The 20,384-nt window shown below is 40.5% G+C and overlaps 2 protein-coding genes across 3 annotated transcripts; one reads left to right on the top strand and one right to left on the bottom strand.

Moving 5' to 3' along the window:
* The first annotated feature begins 15 nt into the window (after window positions 1-15).
* On the top strand, window positions 16-10,602 carry lamp2 (lysosomal-associated membrane protein 2). Of its 2 annotated transcripts, none has more exons than XM_084549493.1 (9): window positions 16-252; window positions 2,150-2,262; window positions 3,050-3,260; window positions 3,367-3,528; window positions 3,617-3,816; window positions 3,921-4,040; window positions 5,233-5,287; window positions 5,377-5,547; window positions 9,848-10,602. In XM_084549493.1, the coding sequence occupies exons 1-9, from the start codon at window positions 207-209 to the stop codon at window positions 9,988-9,990; spliced, it is 1,221 nt and encodes a 406-aa protein (XP_084405619.1). In that variant the 5' UTR covers window positions 16-206; the 3' UTR covers window positions 9,991-10,602. The 2 variants fall into 2 exon arrangements, with proteins under 2 accessions (XP_084405619.1, XP_084405620.1); XM_084549494.1 differs by lacking the exon at window positions 9,848-10,602 and adding an exon at window positions 7,108-9,669.
* Window positions 10,603-14,868: 4,266 nt separating this feature from the next.
* atp1b4 (ATPase Na+/K+ transporting subunit beta 4) lies at window positions 14,869-19,847 on the bottom strand (the record flags this gene model as incomplete). Its single annotated transcript, XM_084550581.1, has 9 exons — window positions 14,869-15,054; window positions 15,140-15,232; window positions 15,360-15,416; window positions 15,644-15,843; window positions 16,197-16,301; window positions 16,444-16,572; window positions 18,078-18,294; window positions 18,888-18,956; window positions 19,689-19,847. 9 exons carry the CDS (start codon window positions 19,845-19,847, stop codon window positions 14,893-14,895), a joined length of 1,191 nt encoding a protein of 396 aa, XP_084406707.1. The 3' UTR covers window positions 14,869-14,892.
* Window positions 19,848-20,384: the final 537 nt, after the last annotated feature.

Here is a 20,384-nt window from a genome sequence, read left to right as displayed (position 1 = left end):
CTTAAAATGCGCACAGGTCAATAATTAAAGGAAAGTAGTCCACACCTCCTTTCAGCTTCGACACATTGGGGCTGTCATATGACTTCTATTTCCTGGTACAGTCGGCAGAGGCTGAGCTGCATCACAAACACCGCTGATCGAGCGTCCCTGTCGGTTGTTTTCATTCTCTCTCTCCGGTGGCTGACACTCCGAACTACCAAGCGACAATGTCCCGATATGCTGCATTTGTTTTAGTCCTCGCCTTTGGACTCGGTATGTATAATCATATTAATATACCTTCAAATCAGCTGAAAAAAATAAATTTCCGAAAAGTGACGTGATTAAACTTGTGTGGCCCTGGCGCGTCTGGGCTCAGGCTAAATGCTGCTCAGAAAAATAGATGAAACGATTATTTTGCCGGTAGTCAACAGTATTTAATGGTAAATACATAAGACTGTTTGATAATGATAAATTTATTGCGCATGTCTTGAAACGAAGTCGCTGTCAGCAACCGATCAAATGAGCTCTCGTCTTGATGTTTTGCTATTAGCTTTGTTGCTAATTGTTACCTACGTCAACACTGAACTAACACAGCCAGACGATTAGCTTCGTCCATATAGCCGCTGGCGTGGATTTTTATGTATCCAAAAAATCAAACAGTGCCCTGAAAACATCTGCTAAAAGTATGTGACAGCATTAGTCATACTGCTAAGGTTATCCTATAAGCCAATGATTTGGCCAACTAACGCTAGCAAGATTAACTGTTAGCTTGCTAGCTTTAAAAGCTAAAGTTCAAGTTAATAATGAAACCTCAGTCTGTCTGAGTCACGCCTGCTGCTAAAGCCTTAGCCACAGCCACACCAAGGTGAATACAGTAAAATAAAACGTATATAACTCCAATGTTACGGCGCAAAACGTATTAGCATTGTTCTAGCTTTCCCAAACGGCTAGCTTAGCTTTGTTTGGCAGTTTATTTCAAGTTAGCACGTGACTGTACAGCTAGAACGCAGTACAGATGAGCTAACGGAATTCAGTAAAATAGCTAACGTACATTACAGTGAAATATATATATGTTAAGGTTACTGACAAAGCAAACGTTAGATAAGCATTTTAAACTCTACACAGTCAACTGTAAATTGCTGTTGTGTGGTTAAGTTAGCGTTAACGTTGGGTTGTAATTTATTTCTCAAAAAGTTCATGTCTAGTTCAGAAAGATACGACATTATGCGAACTCACCAGGAGCTTAAACAACCTTATCTCACATACTTCGATGTGTTCAGATGAAGCTGACTCTGTCTTAAACTGACCTTTCAGTAAGAATACTGTATACTTTATAGCTAGGTGCCAATTATTGTGCGTGAGTTTACATGTGTTGTGCGTGTTGTGACTGCTCCAGGGAGCTGAGTAGATGACAAAGCAAATAGTTAATGTCAGTGGACTTTGTCCTCTCTGTTAAATTGTGTTTTTTACAGTCAGTGGAAATGTAATGGACTTTGTTGCAATTATGACTTGGACTTTCAGTCTTCTTATCAGTGTGCTCACTTTGAATGATGTTTTGTTGTCCATTTTAGTCATTCAAAATATTTGTAAATGCATTTAGCAGATGGAAACAAGTAGTCCTTTTATTAGTATATAAGTGTTTCACACTGTGGGAAATTAGCTTTTGTACACTAACTCAAGGGGTTTTGCGAATATTTGTCTTATTGATTATTTTCATACAGATGATCCCCACACTTCATGCTGTTGGGGTCATTTGATGCCACCTGGAAATGCTAACTTAGTTTTTGCATTGGTTAGCGTTGTCATCTCAGCAAGAGGTGAACCTGCCTTTATTTTAGTATAAACTAGGTTTATTCCTGTTAAAAGGGAGTTTTTCTTTGCCACCGTCGCCTTAGTGCTTGCTCTGGGTGTTTCAGGCTGGGTTTTGCAAAGCGGCTTGAGACAATTTGTGTTGTTATTAACACTGTATAAATACAATTGAACTGAATGAACTAATCCCACCTGATATTAGGTATGTGTCCTAAACGATAAGAGAGTATAGGGTTATGAATTTCCACCTGTTATGACTACAGTTTTAAAGGAGAGAGTAAAACATTAAATGCAGACTACGTAAATTTTACTTACAATTATAACTATAACATTCATATTTTATCCTCTTTTTTTTTTTCAGCATCCCATCTGTCACGAGGCACTGAGGTGTCTTACCTACAAGATGGCAAGTTATGCCTCTATGCAAATCTAACGCTCAACTTCTCCGTCTACTATGAAGGAGCTGACAATAAGGTGGGTTTCTGCTCATAGTCACGCAAGCCACGAGATATCCTACTCTAAAATGTATATTTAGTACATCAGCCTGCTGTAATAGAGTTATTATGAAATGTTTTGCTAATCCATGTGAGTTGCTTATCAGGCTCCCTCACCAGCGTGACTGTCACACAACGTTTGTGGAAGCATGCGTCATTATGGGAAAGGGAAATGAGAGGTCACTTAAACGCAAACAGATTCTTGCTATTCAGCATTTTTAGTTAGCGTGTTTTCCTGGTGCATATCCTGTAACTGGGGTGTCTTTTCACTTGTTGTAGTTGCAATAGAAAGGAACAGGACAGAGATATGTATACAGTTTCAAAAATATTCTAATCTGTAACAGATGTTTCATATTTGTTCCAACAGGTTCTTGTCTGTTACAGCAATGTTAATGAATATTGGTTAACAGGGGAAATGTTAAGAAACTGCAAACAGTGATTGGTACAATATTTTAAGAGTTAGGCATCAGATAAAATTATGTTTTTGTCAGGCAGATTTGACAAACAATTAAACAACTAACTAACAGCTGAGCATCAAATTTATCTATCTATCTAGATTATCATCTAATCTCGCTATAATCATCTTCAAAACCCTGCCAGATGGTTTTCTCAACAAGAACAAGTTATTTTTTTGCATTTACCAGTGAGTTACCACTGGAGTACAACAAGACTCATATATCACTTGCTGGCCGAGCATACAGCTGATACAGAGAGATAATTAAGGTAAATAATCATGTTAAACAAGGCGACACTCTGCTCTCTTTCAGACACAAACAGCTTTGTTTGAACTTCCTGCTAATGTCACAACAGATGGCAGTAAATGTGATGCCACAAACTCAACGCTGAAGGTTAATTTTGGTGAAGGTCACTCTTGGATTGTGCATTTTTCACTGAATGGAAGTAAATACCAGGCGGAGTTTATCACGTTTTCTTACAGTCTCAGTGACTCGACTTTCTTCCCCGGCTCTGTGTCAAATGGTAACGTCTACACCTCACAGTGCCAAAGAAATGAATTAAAAATAAAAATAAAACATACACACATTGATGAAAGGTCTTGTTCCTAATGTGTTTTTGTTTTCTTTAGAAACTGCAAATGTGACTGTGAAGCCTCAAATCAAAAATGTTGGCGTGGATACCTGCTACTCTTGCAACAGCATAGACGAGATCCATACTGAGTCAGTCAACATGACGCTGTGGAACGTGCTCATCCAGGCTTTTGTCACTAACGGCAGCAAGAGTGAGAACAGTAAGTCCAGATGTTGCCACACGTCTCATTCTGGCTGTAATGTGTCTCTAACATTCTCACTGATGATCGCTGTTTTCTCCTTACACAGTAACCTCTTGTGCTGCTGATATCCCCGCAACCACTGTAGCGCCGGTCACAAACACCACCACCACCGCCGCTCCTACTACCACCCCGACCCCCACCCTCCCGACACCGACCACTGGAAACTACAGCATCAAGCATGATGAGAACAGCACGGCCTGCCTGTTGGCTGACTTTGGCCTACGGATTGGTTTCAGACATGGAGAGGTACGTTTCTATATGCAGAATAAGAATGCTGAAGTCCTGTTAGCCCCCTTTGTTTATGATCTTCCACAGTCCTCATTGATTTGCTTCTCTTCTGTCTGACTTAGAAATATCAGGAGATGAACTTGGACCCAACCAAGACCAATTCCTCTGGAGTGTGTGGAGACAACAGCAGTGAGCTTCTGTTGGTGTCTGACTCAATGACCATCCGGTTGTCTTTTGTCAGTGTAAGTGTGTAGCATTATGTTGTTTTATCAGTACCATTTTCCCTTTTGACAAACACTTTCAGTTTTGCTTTAAAGAAATAGCTTTGGAAAAATCATTCACTCGCTTTCTGGAAAAGAGTAATATGAGAAGATTGCTACCTCTCTTGTGTCTTTCTAGTAAATATATTATTAGAAGCACTTAGCAGCTGGTTCTAACTTTATATTTAACTTGGCGTATCTTCAGAATTATTGTCAGCCGGCCACTTTCCCTATTGAGAAATGGTCTGTCATGTGCCAGTCAGTCTTACGCCTTTTGAATGATGAAACAAAACAGATATTTTAGTTACTGAGGGCTGGCAAGTCACTGACTGGCAGATTTTGCTAACGTTGGACTGAGACAGGCGAGCAGTTCCCCCTTTTCTTTCCGTCTTTTATTTCTGTCTTTACCCCTAAAGTCTTATCAGAGGTCCTAAAGTTACCCTTCGCTGTCCTGATTAGGTAAATCAAAGTGGAATTTTCCACACTGAGTAACTGTATTGCATCCATTTCACATGTGAATCAGGACAAGGCAGTGATTGTGCAATAGTTCATGTTTCGGTCTGTCTTTTTTCCCTCAGTATATTAGGTTAGGTCATGTTAACTGTACTGCTATCACTTTGAATGGTAGAACCAGAAGACATAGAAACTATTTTATATTCCTGCCTTATTATGAACTAGTGAAAACGAATGTGTTCTGATACAACAGTTCTGACACGTGTCTGTATTATTTTGACAACCTTATTTTAGTCTGTGGGCTAGGCTAAGCAGTAAACACTTCTGTTTTTAATTCAGTCCAGCACCACAAACCACAACATCCAAAATAATCCTACCGTAGAGTTGCCACCTTTTTTACGCCGTCTTTACATAAACTGAAACTATACCACTGTGTATCTGTAGTTGAAAATCATTGAATTAGGTGTACAAAAATGCTGCAGTGTGGTTACTAACTTAACACACACATCACTGAATTAAACAGGAAGCAACAGAATGTGAAGTCTACACAGTCAGTATCACTCCTCATCCAAATAGGAGAGCGGGAAGTACTTGTGTCCTTAAACGTAAATGATTATTCAGTAGATTACAGCCTGTCCATGGTGGGAATTTGCAAAATTTGTAACATTTTTAAAAATGTTTTGCTTTAGTTTTGTATAATCTTAACTTTTTTTTTCTGCAGGACGCAAAGAAATTCCGCCTACATGCTCTGAACGTCACTGCAAACCCGAGCACTGGTAATGAAAAGAATCACATCTAACTTTATACACCAAACGACTGAGAACAAATCACATGCTGATTTGTGTTTCTGTCTCTTGCTGTCAAGGTGGAGTGTTTTCCGAAGCGAACACCAATATGAGTCTGTGGGAGGCGTCTGTCGGCAGCTCCTACATGTGTAACAAGGAGCAGAACTACAACGTCACCGACCTCCTCACCATTTACACCTTCAACCTACGAGTGCAGCCCTTTAAAGTCACTAAGAGTGGTTTCAGTACAGGTAAGTCATTCCTTCATGTCTTTTTAAATCAGACCCTGCAGCTGTTTCATGTCGACTCAGTCTGGGAGAAATGACTGTGATGACTAGGGAAGATAAAAATGTGACCTAATGGGTTACAGTGCAGTGGTGGCTAATTCAATTTCAATGACCTGATAATTAATAGTTAATAGAGTTGGTTTTACAATGAACAGTTGTCATCTAACATTATGTGCTAAATTTCCCTGTGAAGCTGAGCTCAGATGACAGGAGTTAAAATATCCTGCCCAATCTGAAAATCAGGTTTCATCACTCACACACTTCACGAGAAACTTCACAGATATTCTTCTCTCTAATCTCAAACCACACGCTGCAAGATCTGAAAATATTAGTACACTCACTACAAGATATTATGTTGTGAAACAACAGTACGTGTCAGATCAGGTACCTCTGAACGCACCCTGATACTGAGCTCACAAGGAGGAGAATGTAAACAAAACAGACGCTATCGTGCAACAACTTGCTGTAATGCACGTACAAGTTGGTTGTCAACCAAACCAAAAGCAGAAGGAGCATCAGGTTAGTTTTAATATCTGCAGTAGTATGCTAGCAAACATTTGTCCAGAGGGCTGTTAATGTTAACTGTTGCTTGAATACACGGTCATCTGCTCTGTATCCTGTTATAAAAGAACTGACATAGTCAACCAGATTTTAAATCCTAAATATCAATTGAAAAGTATTGACGACAGAAAAGCTAGGTGGCTACAATTTTAATAATGCGCCTGGACAGAGTTGCATTTTTGTAATACTTGCAACATAAGTTTTGTGAAAATCTGTTTCATAGCTAAGTAAAATTGTTTTGAAACTGAAATATCTCTCAATTAATCGGATGGGAATTAATGAAATCAGTAGCGGTAGCCTCAATATTTGATATTAATTTGGACGGCTCAGTTGGGGGGGTTTATGAGCAGTTCTCCAACTACCTCACATTACCAAATAATCTGAGCTGAACCTCAACAGTGGTTGAATTCAGGCATAAATCTGCCTGAAGCTCCTGTAGTCTGAGCTCGGCTTAAGACAATCACTGTTTGGTTTACTCCAAGATATCCAATTCAAGTGTTGGCAACAATGAGAAAATGAAAACTGAGTGATGCATGGATTTAGTTTTGCTGCCTTCTGCACATCAGACACTCACACAAGCAGTTTCAAAGTCATAACCAGCTCTGACATGAATCAGAGAAGGCAATTCCAGATAGTTGTTGCCTATTCATGACTAATGTGGTTTTGTAATGCTGACTGATTGTAGTGTGTTTAAATGTGGCTTGTGCACACTTAAAATAAAAGACGGTCTGCTCATTGAAGAGGTGAAAGAAGCACTGAACCAAAAAATAAAAAGCAGGCCTTGTAAGGAATAAAAAAACCTGCAAATGAAGTCTGGTTCATCCAGATGTTCATTTAGAGAGAACTGTGTGTGACATCGAACATGAACCGTTTTCCTGCTGCTCCACTCTTGTCTCACAGGATGTGTTTTAAATCAAAAGGATCACTGTTCCACTTGTTGACTGACTCTCCTTTTATCTGCAGCCTATGAATGTTCACTGGATGACACCAGCATCTTAATCCCAATCATTGTTGGCGCTGCTCTGGCTGGCCTGATTGTCATTGTAGTGATCGCTTACCTGATTGGTCGAAGAAAGACTTACGTTGGATATCAGACCCTTTAAATCCTGAAACATCACGGGGTTCCCAAGCCTGGTCCTTGGGCTTTATGTACATTTGTTAAATTGGCAACAGAGGTAAAGTGTCTAATGGAAAACACAAGAGCTAGTTTTATAAAGTGAGAGCTGCCAGACAAGTAGATGTTCCTGTCTGATATTTGACATTAATTGCAGTCGTCTCAGGTTTCATCATATTTGATTAGAAAGTGCTCTTCCCAAGGACCAGACTTCTCAATGACCCCAGTGTTTGTGCTCTTTTTTTTTTTTTTTTTATTATTATTCATGGATGTACTGTGTTTCCCTTTTTTTGTTGTTGTTTTTTTTTTTTTTTGGTTTTTTTTGGGCAAGTGCAAGATCCACAAAACATTTCCTAAAATGTAAGTAATTACAATCAGACGTAGGTTGACTATCAACATAAACTATGTGTGCAAATGCAGCAAGACTTAGACAAAAGTCCCTGGACATCATCTTTTCACACATTTCTGGCTCGAGATTTGTGACGCTTCAAATTTGCGGCCGTGGGCTCCTGCACTTGCTCAGCAGACATTCCCTTTCCATTTGCTTTTGCCGTGACTTAATCTTTAAGCGCATTTCAGTTTTTACTTCCTTTGTGGTTCCACATTTCCTCCCCCATAATTAAGGCGCGTACGAATGACAACTTCCACAGCACATCCACAGCAATTCCCCACGAATCAAAGCAAGACGGTCGAGCAGCATTTTGTCTTTGTTCCTAGAAATTCATCGTAGGCGCCTACTCTGTGTGGAAAAGTTGTCTAAAGAAATATGCTTTAGCCTTTGTTTACCCCTGTGGAGCAGGAGAAACATTGGAATTATGTCAAGATTGTGTATTGTTTGATAGACCTTCCTCTTAGAAGACATTTTAAGCAGTAAAAGTAATGACCTTAGATTCAGGTCCTGAAACAGAAATCCAGGAGATGAAGCCATTGTTAGTGTTATTAATCACACCTCTGGCTTCTACATTTGCACACGTTCCAGTCTGAATACATTTGGCATTAGGTATAGAAAAGGGATAGTACTATTGTGTAGATATTCTCTCTCAACACAGATCGTTCTGGACTGAGGATATTTACATATAAATGCACTAAGAAACGTGTTATGTTTTACTTATGTTATGACTGTTGTCACATGATCTCACCTGTGTAAAAGTCTGTGCTCGGCCCCCGCTTCTAGGGCTGCCGCTAGAGAGGGGGATGTTAAATTCCCTCAAAGCTTTAGTTTCAGACTCCTCTGACTTTAGATATTTGTGAATAAACAAGAAATGATGGAGTTCAGAAGAAAAAAAAAATAGATTTGGAGAATGCTTTTCTTTCCTGAGGAGAGTTGAATCAGAAGATTATTACTACTTTCAGTAATGTCTGTTAAATATGCACTCACTTGCCGTAACATTAGGTACACTGGTGTAAATGAATACATTCTACTATAGTACCACAAACCACAGCCTTCAAAAAGGAAACACAGTTGAATCAACAGCTCTCTTATTTTAAACAAATGCTGAATCGCAGGATATATGTTATATTAGAAAGCATTCATTTTCACTAGTGTACCTAATGAACTGGCACGTCAGTGAAAAGCTACAGCCAGGAGCAGATTAGCATAGCTTATCACGGTGACTTGAAACTAACCAGCTTAATTGTACCTCTGAAGTTCAGTAATTAATATCTTGTTGTTTGTCTAATCAGTACTACCAATTCTCAGTAAGAAAGTATATTAATGCAGTTCCCCAAACATCACACTACTCCTTTAAAAGCTCTACAAAGCTAAAAGAAAGTTGTCAGGGCCTTTAAGTCAAAGAGCAGGGAAGCAGCAGCTAGCAACAGATCATGTATTTTTGTAAGGATAGAGAGCCCAGTGTAACATGGTGGTAGTAGCTGTGTACTGATTGCATTGTTCCAGCTGTTTGCATCTACAAATTTTTGCATTTTATCAAATTTGCTTTCCCATGTGTATGAATAATAGCTCAGCTTAATCAAATATGTGCTTTGATTTTTGCTTGCCATTATTGTGGTTTTGTGTATTTCCGCTTTGTACAAACTCAGTTGCCTTAATAATGAAGATGGTTTTGCAGCACCAGCTTAAAGATTTTTATTAAGACCTTTTTTTCTGGAGGTGAATCTTCCTTGATCTCTTCTGACAGGCTAATCATCACGATAAACGTGCTCTGTTTTGTGCATTCAGTACCTGATGCTGGATGTGATTTGTCTCATTATTTACTGCACGCACATGTTAAGCAAAGGGAATCCGTGCTGCAAGACCATCTCGGTTAATGTGTGTAATGTGGATACAAACAACTGCTGATTTCATCTACATCCTCTCTTATGCTGTTAGCTATAATAAATTGGATTTCAAATTGTGTCAGTGGAGCTTTTTAGCGTTTTAAGATCTATGGAAATAAAGATGTTCCTTGACACTTGAGTAAATGTCTTTGCCTTTTAAAGAAAAACAAAAAGGTTTCATCTTGTTTCTGCTTTTAGTACTTGGGAGATTCCTAAACTCGCTTCTTCTTTCTTTCAGCCGTTCTTCCATTAACAGTTCATTTTCTTATCACCTCTGTTGAGACATTCACCTCTGTGCTCTCTTTCGTCTAGCTGAGGATTGCCAGGCTGAGGCGGAGAGCTTCCTTGTTCCCATAGCTGTTGGAGTCTCCCTGCTTGTTCTCATTCTTGTTGTTCTGGTGGCCTATTTCATCGGGAGAAAGAGAAACATGGCCAACTATGAGTCTCTCAATTAAACGCATTCAGAGCTTTCTGCCACGCAAAGGATAGCCACTTCCTGTTTGCCACGCTGCCTTTCACTGATTGTGAAAAATGACCAGTATGTGTCTTGTTGATGTTTCCATGTTTAGTGCTGTAGATGCCAGGCTTTATTGGTAAAGTTAGACATTCTGGGAAATGTTGGTTTTCTTGCTGAGGGTTACGCTAAGAGTACATATTAACTATAAAGCTTCGTCAGCAGGGAGCGACTGACCTGGTTCTGTCCAACGACGACAGGAATATGTCTGCTATTGCCTCTAAGGCTCAATAAGTAATATTTTTTTGGTTTAATCCACCCAAAATCTAGTGTAAAATTATGAGTTTTTTATTTATCGGTGTTGGCAAAAGAAATCAAACAAATTGAGTTGAAAGCTAAGAAATAAACCAACACTCAGTGCTGCTCTTGCATTACAGTTTTGTACAGATTAAAGAAAAACAAATAATCTGTAGTGATAATAGTAGTTATAATCTGTGAGTATTTGAGGGGCTGATAAGCTAACTAGCTTCTGACTCCAGCTTTGTGTTGAGCGTACAGAAGTATTGAACTTCTCATCTGACTCACAGCAAGAAACTATTTCCCAAAATTTCTTTGATCGTTTGCATGAAATCAGTGTTCATAAAAGATTAATAGTCACTTTAACACATTAATCTACACTACATCTACATACTTGATTCCTCTTTTTTGTAGGTTTTGGTCTCTTCTTGCTGCTACTGCTCTTGTTTCTAACCCTTTCTTTCTAATGCAAAACCTTCTCTGAGTAGTTGTCTTCTAAGGCACTAACCGCTTGTCTCTGTTTCTTTCTTTCTGTCCGTCAGCTGAGGAATGCTTCCTGGACTCTGATTTGAGTTTTTTGGTGCCCATTGCAGTGGGCGTGGCTCTCAGCTTCCTAATCATCCTTGTGCTTATCTCTTACCTGATTGGTCGGAGGAAGAGTCGCACTGGCTACCAGTCTGTATAATCCAACCCAGGCTGCTTCTGTCATCTCATCCCTCTTCAGCCCTCTTTTAAACTCCTTCCTCCCAATCTTCCTGCCCGTCTTCGCATCAAAGGCTTCCCAGATTTGTGCTTTTTTTTTCCTGTTTCCAGTGAGGCAGCATCTACCTAAAATTAATCTTTAGCTTATTTACCCAGTTTCAAATTTATCCAAGCAGCCACCCCAACCGTTTGTTTTGCATTGATGCCAGTGACTGAATCAAGTACCAAAACATTTATGATTGATATTGCATTGTTTAATTATAGATTGCATGTTTTAAAAACTCAAATTTATGGCTGTGAGTAGCCGTCCACCTCCTGCTCCTTCCTGCTCCCCCACCCAAGAGAGGCTTTTTGCCCTCGGTTTCTGTGCTGTATAATAGTATATGTGTAAATTACTCTCTTGTATAGAATGACTGACTTAGATTTTTGAATGTACGAGCAAGCTTATACAGCCACTGACGTTCATTTCCCAGGCACCACGTTTTCAGTCTTTAATGTAACAATGAACTGCTAAATGAAACTTGCACATCTAGTCTCTTAATTATAGCTTCGTTGAAAGGGACGATAATTTTACAAGACACTTTACCAGCATTGGGACCAGTTGTTTTTTTGTTTTTTTTTATTAATGTGTGATCCTAGATTTTAGTGTTTACTCATTGTAGGAAGATTTAAGACTTTTCTGGAAACGTGCACTTTTCACTTGTGAATATTTGGTGACTAAATGATCTTGTTGTTCCCTAGTAATCCTATGATATTTCAACAAACAGTAGTCTCAGAGCTTCACTGGTGGCTGGGATCAAACACTAGTGATCCCCACACTACCCTCAGTGTGATGGATCAGTAACACTGGCAGCAGCATCAGTTCAAGTATGAAGACCACAAGTCATATTTCTCAACTTACACCATATCATTCATGTGATCCTCGGTTCTGTTTCGTTCAGTCACTCCCCGACAGTTTCGTGCCTTTCTGTTGTGCACCTCTGAGTTCGCTTGCTTGAAGCTTGTCTCCATCTGATGAAGAATGTTATATAATGATGAGCTTGTTTAACACAAGTGGGGAACCGATTAAATAAAGTTTTGTTCTTGTTTTGTATCACTGTCATTCTTCTTATGGGTCGTGTTGTGCTTCAGTCACAAGAAGTGCAGGAGAGGAGTTGTGTACGTCTTGTGACAAAACTGAATTCAAAGGTTAACGGCTGAACACAAGATGCACACATTGCTGAGTGAATTGTCATGTTGGTTCAAAACTGTCCATTCGACTTTGATCGACAACATGCTTTTTATAACTTGCCACAGAGAAGCATGACTCTTACTCCAGCTGTTAATGCTGTTCAGTCAGATTTTAAAGTCGACCCAGAGGTCACACAAGGCTTAAAGGACCAGTGTGTCGATATCTGATATCAAGTGGTGATACAGCAGATTTCAACTGAACCGTCCTGCATTTCCACTTGTTTTGGAGACTATGGTGGCCAACATAAAAACACAAAGACCCCTCTCTAAGGACAGTGTTTGGTTTGTCCAGTTTGGGTGGACACATGGCATATTCTGTGGAAGATGACAAACTCCCTATATACATAGACATGATTGGCTCCTTCTAAGCTACCAAAAACACAATGAGTGCATGTGTTCATATGAAAACATGACTGTGGACACTACATTACACTCCTGCAAATAGATTCCCCCCTGTCTGGAAGCCAGTCTGGGGTTACCCAGACCATTTTGGTTCAGAATTGCTGTGGAATTCATTATGCTGGGCTAATCAAATTGTTTGGCCAAGCTTTATGCTGCGATGGACAGAAGAGTAACAACATAGTCATACATGTTATCTGAGCACTGGTGAGATGATTTATATTTACACCAAAATAGCTGCCAACGGGAAGAGGTGAGCTGTTCAGATTCCACTACTGGGCCTGTTGTAAAAGGTAATGACAGTAAAATAACCTTGAAGTGCAAACTGTCATTTACATTGCTAAGAAGCATCTGTGACATATTTGATGCTCTTATTGGTTGTGTGACCATCCCAATTGCATGTAGAGGTATTTTTGTCTTTGAGTTCAACGTGCACCATAATGCAATCCAGATGGTGTGTTACCTCACTTAAATTCTGATGAGAACTGAGTCTATTATCCCTCTATAATATAAAATTAATAAGAAGTCATTTACTTCCTGGCTGTCTCACTGACCCAATATATAGTCTGTCAAAATAATAAACTACTTGCTATTGACCTTTAAATGTAGAAAACCATTACTTTGCCACAAACATACAACTGATGAATCACACAATGACTCCAGCTGTGACCGGTGTGCTGGCAGATTTTAAGGTTGACCCAGAGGTTGAAAAGCTTAAAGGACCAGTGTGTCAAATAGTGACATCTAGTGGCGAGGTTGCAAATTGCATTGGAGAGAATCTGGTGGTCAACATGACAAAGTGAAAGTCCCCCTCTAAGGCGTGTGTTTCCTTAAGATTGTTAAGTGGTTTTGAGTGAGTTTTTTCAACTATTGCTTTGATACCCATGATTTTTGATGAAGACAAACATGAATTGTATCCACTGCAATAACATTCTCCTGAATCTTACCATTAGTTTGTGTATACAGCTAGTAAGCAAATAAGTGTTCAACACAATGTTCAGCCTTATACAGCTGCTAGCATGACTGCATTCGTCAATATGTAAAGAAATTTCTTGTGTTCCACAAATAATATAGCCTGTTTTCATCTATAATCAGACAAATACAGATGTGGGAGTGGTAATGCTGAATAAAAACATCTGTCAGCACCCATCAAAAATGTAGAAGACATAAAATGCATTGCTTAGCTAAGACACCAATGCCAAATGATGTGAAGCAGATTTCTGAAGCAAGCGAAGTTCATAAATGAGTAAATAATTGTAAATCAGTTATGTGACTTTAAATGTATTTATCTGCTTAAAATTATAAGTATATAGAGCCTCACTGAGATTAATGTGAAAGCAGTTTTAATGTTATAGATGTTAAAAATCTGACGCAGACTGTTAGTCTCATGTGGAAGAAAACTTAGAGTACATACCAGAACATTGTATTTATTATAAGAACTATAATAGGAATAAATACAACATTGATACCAAGTTTAGTAGCACACTTCAGGCAGGATTAATACTACCACAAAATAGTTATATATTTTTTAAAATGGTACAGACTTTTCACAAACTATTTCACAGCACAGTATGTCTCTTTATTGATCAGTCTTATGTAGTATTTCATTTTCAAAAGCGAATGTTTTTACAAAAGAAAAAGTGGTTTGTGATACTTTATCATAAATGTATAATGCTGCTCTACTCAACAAAAATATAGTAATTGTGTATTTGCATTTATTATGTCTTTTTACTGTGTAAGTACAGTACAAGTCCTGCTTTCAGTGTTTGCATGATAGTTCTTTGAATTCTTACAATATACAGTGAAAAATATAATGCAAAACAAATTAGTACACTTTGTCACACAAAAATGTGCAAACAAAACCATAATCTAACCTGACAACATAATATTTCTAATTCCCTATTAATGTTTTATGTCATAATTGGATTTGCATAGCCAGAAATGCTAACTATTGGGCAGTGTGTAATTTAGTTTGATTAATCTTGCTAATCATTACAAAATATCAGGAAGTGAACTGGAACTCACTCTACGCGCTCATCCTGTGCTCAGCACTGTTTGTTGTGGGTGCAGGTGCCATCAGCACGCTCAAGGTACAAAGATACAACAGAAAGTAAATATCTACTTCTTGAGGATTTTGTTTCACAGCAGGAGACATGGATATTTAAGTGAAAGAGGAAGAGAGGGAAAGAACATATTTCATGGAAAATAATGGTTCGACATAATTCTTGTACAGATTTTCCTGCCTCGTGTTCACAGGAGCATCCTGCTGGCAGCGTTATGCTCCAACATCCAGGGAGAAGGTCACACTGCCCAGGTAGCGGTCAGTGGGTGAATCGTTAACAATGCCCTTTCCATTCAGTTTGCATTGTATTTGGAGGTGAGTGTCGTACTGCACTCCTGCAAAACGCACAGCCACCACCGGTGCAGAGTAGTTGACCTGAGACAAAAGAGACACACATTGAGACCTGGCAGATTCGACTTACGCCACAGCAGTTGTCCACAGAGAGGAAAATGTCACTCACATGTCTGAGCTTCCCATAGTACGGATAGTACTTCATTTCAAAAAGGCTTTTAGGGAAAAATTGGACTTCTCCCAAAGCTTCTGGTGGTCCTTTCTGAAATACAAGAAAAGTTATTATTTTCTTGTATTGCACTCACTCGCATGACATGATATTTTCAGCCAAGTTTTTTTTTTTTTTCTCTGACATGAAGTCACAATTAAAAAATTGATGAATTCTGTACCTTAACTCCACAAGTCACATTTATTGGTTTGCCCTCACCAGGTAAGTAACCAAGAATCTATTAAAGAGCAAGAAAAAAGTATTGTCATGCAATCAACAACATAAAGACAAACAACTGTTTTCGCCCTGTTTTTTGTTTGTGATGTTCCTCCAACAATGTCCACAAGATGTCACTCATAAAAAAAAAAACAACAACTGTTCAGTAACAGTGAAGCAGTTTTTGTTCCTTGTGCACATGGTTATGCTCTGTGAATTTCTGTTTTTGGTTACTAGCACTCATCGTACCCGGTTCATTCGAAGGAGGATGCATGGCTTTCCCTGAGAATAGCCATAGTCGCGGTCCTGCAGCCCTGAACACTGCCCCAGCCAGGACCGCTTAAACTGGCACGCTTTCCGTTCTTCACTCTCCTCCAGGTTGTCCTGCATGAAGTATTTGTCGTCTGTGCAGCGAATATTCTTCCTCTCCTGTGCACCATCGTTATACGCTGAAAATGGGGAGCAGAGAGAAAGAGGCAGAGAGCGAGGGAGATCGAGGAAAGGGGGGGGCATAAATAAACCTTTGCAATAGCAATGCACTGCCAGACCCAGGCCTCTGATTAAGGAAGCTTGACAAAAGCAGAGTGTGAAAAAAACTAGCACTGAATGGCTGCACTCTGCCCACAAAGAGGCTTCCCTTCCCAGCATTCCCTGCAAGATCCGAATGGAAAAAGGGAACAAAGGTGATGAAGATGAGGATTAACTCATTGCATGTCTGCTTCATTTTAAATAAACTCAACAACCTCACCAGACCTCCCACCTTCAACATTAACCCCCCACAATCACATCAGTATGAACTCACGTCTTAGATATTCCTCCATAGACTTGGCATACTTCTTCCAGGATTTGCGATCAGATGCATTGAAAGCAATGTCATGGCCTTCTAGGTGCGGGGCCATCGTCATACCTGCCAGTGGAGACCAAGAGACAGTCAACTGTGCCGGGACTCAAGTAGAAGCAACAGACAGAAGGACAGTCGAATGTAGAGAAGAGAGGAAAGTGATAGTGGAGCAGGCTGTGGAGGGGTTTGAGTTTGGGGTTATATTTACCTGGTGGCATCACTCTATCATTGTAGGTGGGGTGGTAGGGACTAATAGACCACATGAGGCAAAACATACAGCCACCAAACATGGCTGCAAGAAACAGATAAAGTGCAGAGTAGAAGAGAAGGATGAGGCCTAAAGGGAGAGAGTGAAAAAAAATTAGTGATTAGGGTGAATATTCCTTCCACAGTATTTGAACAAAAGTGGCTTATATAACAGACGATGAATCTGAGTGGAGGAATTAATGAACCATAGGAAGTTCCATTTTTGCTCAGACTGTGTGGTCTGTCTGGACTCCAGCTACTGTCCTTGATCAGGATGGTCACTAATTTGTGTGCTCACACAAAATTGCCATCCTCCCCTCATGTCTGGCTATTGCAAATAACTAATAATAGTTATAGTATGAAAAATAAACTGAACTTAGCTAATGTGAGAACTCTGTGACAAAGAATTTACACTTCTCTGCAATTTTAAATTAACAGTCCGTTAGCAACTGATCAAGCTAAACGTGCCCTAAATTAAATGGCTTTTGCTGTGCGGGCAATTTCACAGGGGACTAGCTGCAGCCAGCCCTGCGTCCCCGAAGCCACAAAGGCCTTTCTGTTTGAGCTCAGTGAGAATTCTCCCAGCTGTCCTTTCACTCAGGAACACAGTGAACCTCCGGTTGCCATCGTAGTGAAGGTCTTTTGCAGCCTTAGAGGCCCAGCCAGCTCCAAGGAGCACCAATCACCCCACTCTGGTATTGTGTCCCCTCTTGCACACTTGTCTCACAGGACACACAGCACAGACTTCAACTCAGGGCCTTTCTTCAGCGGACACATGGGCCCCACTCCTCCAGAAGTGCGCACTGGTTACGTAGCTGAAATCAGCTCCTGGTGCTGACTGCCCTGCATTTCAGCTTCTGCAAGAAACACACTCTTTCCTTAGATGTTCTCTCTACACTCAGTTGGATTATGTTTGCCATTGTGTACAGTGGACCTGAGGGAGGGGGCTCTACAGCGTTATATAGCAACTACCCTGGAATACCAAGAGGCTGCTCCATCATCATTGACTCAACAAACTCGTCCAGCCTGGCTCCTGCCAAAACGTTTGCCTGCACCAAAGCTCAATTTGGCAGTGAGCTCTACGGAAAAAAAAAAAAGACATGAGCATCTTCACGTATTTGCTGCAACCGAGGGGCCATAAGCACTTTAAGTTCAGCGATAAGGTCGTCAAGGCTTTGGGAAAGAGGCTGCGGAGAGCATGGTAAGATGTGGAGGAATGTGATTCCTGGCCAATGCGAGGCCTGGAACAGTGCAGTCCTGCTGGGAACACGTCCCCAGGCAGTCTGTTTTTGTCGGGACATTCTGAATTGTCCATGCACCTATGTAAACATTGAGCATGAGGACACACACACACTCAAAGCGCAGTGAGCGGAGTCGCTGGAGTGGAGAGACATTTCTCACCCCCAAAACTATCCTTGACTGCATCTTTTAAAAGCATTCAAACACCCCGTCTGCTCTTAACACTGTTTAAGACGATTTAACTGTAACGCACTCAACATTAATTACTGGTCACATGCAGTAAAAGATCATTTGCATATATCCAAACGTCCCTCCCCAAACCCCAACAGCAGAGAACCTCTTTCTTCATCAACTCACTCCAGCTCTTTCCAGAGCGACCCATGAATTCGTTGGTCTCTGCATTCCACAGGTATTTCTTCAAGTCGTCTATTTTCTGGTGGAGCGTCCTCTTGGGAATCGGCCTGCGCTTCCATCTCTCAAAGTTCAGGTCTTCCTGCTCTAGAGGTTGATGCTCGGCCAACTCCTCCTGCTCTTCCTCCAGCTCTTGGCCATGTTTCAGTATCACTTTGTGAGGCTGGTGGAAAGAAGGAGAAGAGAAAAAGCCCTCACCACACATATTCTAAACTGCTAAGTTCTGCAGTCAACCTATTTTCTTTTCAAATTACTGCAGGAAAAAAAATGGCATGCCTCCTGATCCGAGTATGACCGATAATGTAAACTGCCAGACAGTGCTCTGCATATTAATGGACATCCCACTGACGGTCCTATCCCCTGTTTCTGCAAATTATAAACCCGCTGGTGACCTTGTGGCACTCGTTGGGAGAGCTGACCTCCTCTGAGTGGACCCTCCTGCTTGGAGCAGCAGCTGCAGACAGCAGAGCTGGAGGGTCACTCTGATATCCAGATGTTACCGACTCTCAGCATCCGCAGGCCAGGACACACAGATCCCAGAGGAACCACAGGACACTTGAGAGTGCCATCAAAGAGTCACTTCATTTGTGAAAGGCTGGCCTATGAAAGAACTGTTACTGGGAGTCATAAGACTTGTGCCAATAAAACTGCTTGGTTATTGAGTTAAAGACAGTAAAAAAAAGATGGAAAAGATGCTCTAATTGCTGCCTCTGCTACTAAAGCGAAAGAATAAAGTAATTTATTGTCAGCACTTACAGGACTTGGTGGATGATTTTTAAGGAGCTTCTCTTCAGCTCCTCCCTCTGTGGAACTGGGCTCCATATTCTTCACAGGAAGAAAGGGTACTTGTTAAACGAGTCCATTGAAATAAATCACATTTGATATCTTCACACCTCTCATAACCATATCCAAATAACTTCTTCTACAGCCAGGCACAAATAATAGTATTTTCAACGAAGAATATGACGTACCTTAAGATTTCCTTTCAATAAAAACGCGGATTAATATGTCGAAGACCCTCTTAAAGCTTAGAGGAAAAAAATAATATTTGTCAAAAAGTGTTTGGGGGTTTCATTAGAAAGTTTTAGGCATGCAGTGTGGAGAGGCTCCTTCAACTAGGCGCGCATCATAGTGAATGAACGCTGGACAGAGAAAAACTAGGGGTGGGATACAAAGTGCTTTTTTTTGGGTCCCATAGAGACGTTTTGGCAGCAGCCTGGACCACGGCGCTGCATTCTGTACACGCACACCATCGGCCATTGTCTGCTAAACTGGACTAAGACTGAAGCAAAGCCTGAATACAATATTTATAGCTTATCCACACACAAGACGCTGTCATTCACCGCCAGGCTGCGTACTGTACGCGCACAAAGACACTCCAGCAGTTAACTTTATTTATTTGTTTTAATTGGTGCAACTTTTATTCGGGTGCTTATCTAACATGAATCATACATTAAATCAAAAATAAATCAGTCCTTAGGTATTGTTCCTGCACATGCATGCACGATAATCCAGTTGCCACCGGCACCTCCGCAGAGTCTTGCTGCAACTGCTTACCATAAGCTCTCCTCTGGTGAAGTTCAAGTAGTCCTCATCCCTGATCCCATCTGCACTCCGGTCACGTAACGCTCTGTTACCCCCATGTAAAAGTGGGAGAGGGGAACTTCTGAGGCTGTTTTCCCCCCTTCTTTTACATGAATAGAGAAATTGCGTCATGGAAAAATCTGTTCTTTGAGATTTACGCGGCAAAAAGGTGCGTGAGTTTGTGTGTGCGCGTGAGCATAAGTGGGTGTATTTTACAATAAAGTCCATTTATTTTTGTCTCAACATAATAGCATTTGCAAATAAATACAACTACAAGGAAATTTCACATGGGAAGGCCAAAGGTGCTCCTATTGATGCTTTTATAAAGGACAAGAGAACGATATGCACGAGCCATTTAAAAGCATTTTGGATCGCTCCATATTAGTTGAACGCTGCAGTCTCCTCAGTAGGCCGCGTATGCATTGGGAAGCTCCAGTACAGAGCCGTTGGAGCAATGACTGGCCTGAAATACTCCTATAGCCACAGATCTGATGTAAGGTAATTCAATGACAGCAGAGCATGTGTGCATGTTGTCATTTAATGGTGCAGCATATTTACGATTATATATTTATTTATTTATAAATATATCTGTACATTTTTGCAAAACAGATGAAGTGAGGACCACCTGGGGTTTTCAGGGCCTCTGCGGAGCTGGGGCCTACTCACTTG

Source organism: Chelon labrosus (assembly GCF_963514085.1).
Source record: "Chelon labrosus genome assembly, chromosome: 8".
In the NCBI taxonomy this organism is placed as follows: domain Eukaryota; kingdom Metazoa; phylum Chordata; class Actinopteri; order Mugiliformes; family Mugilidae; genus Chelon; species Chelon labrosus.
Note: the sequence above shows the minus strand (reverse complement) of the source record. Positions and strands in the feature narration are given on the sequence as shown.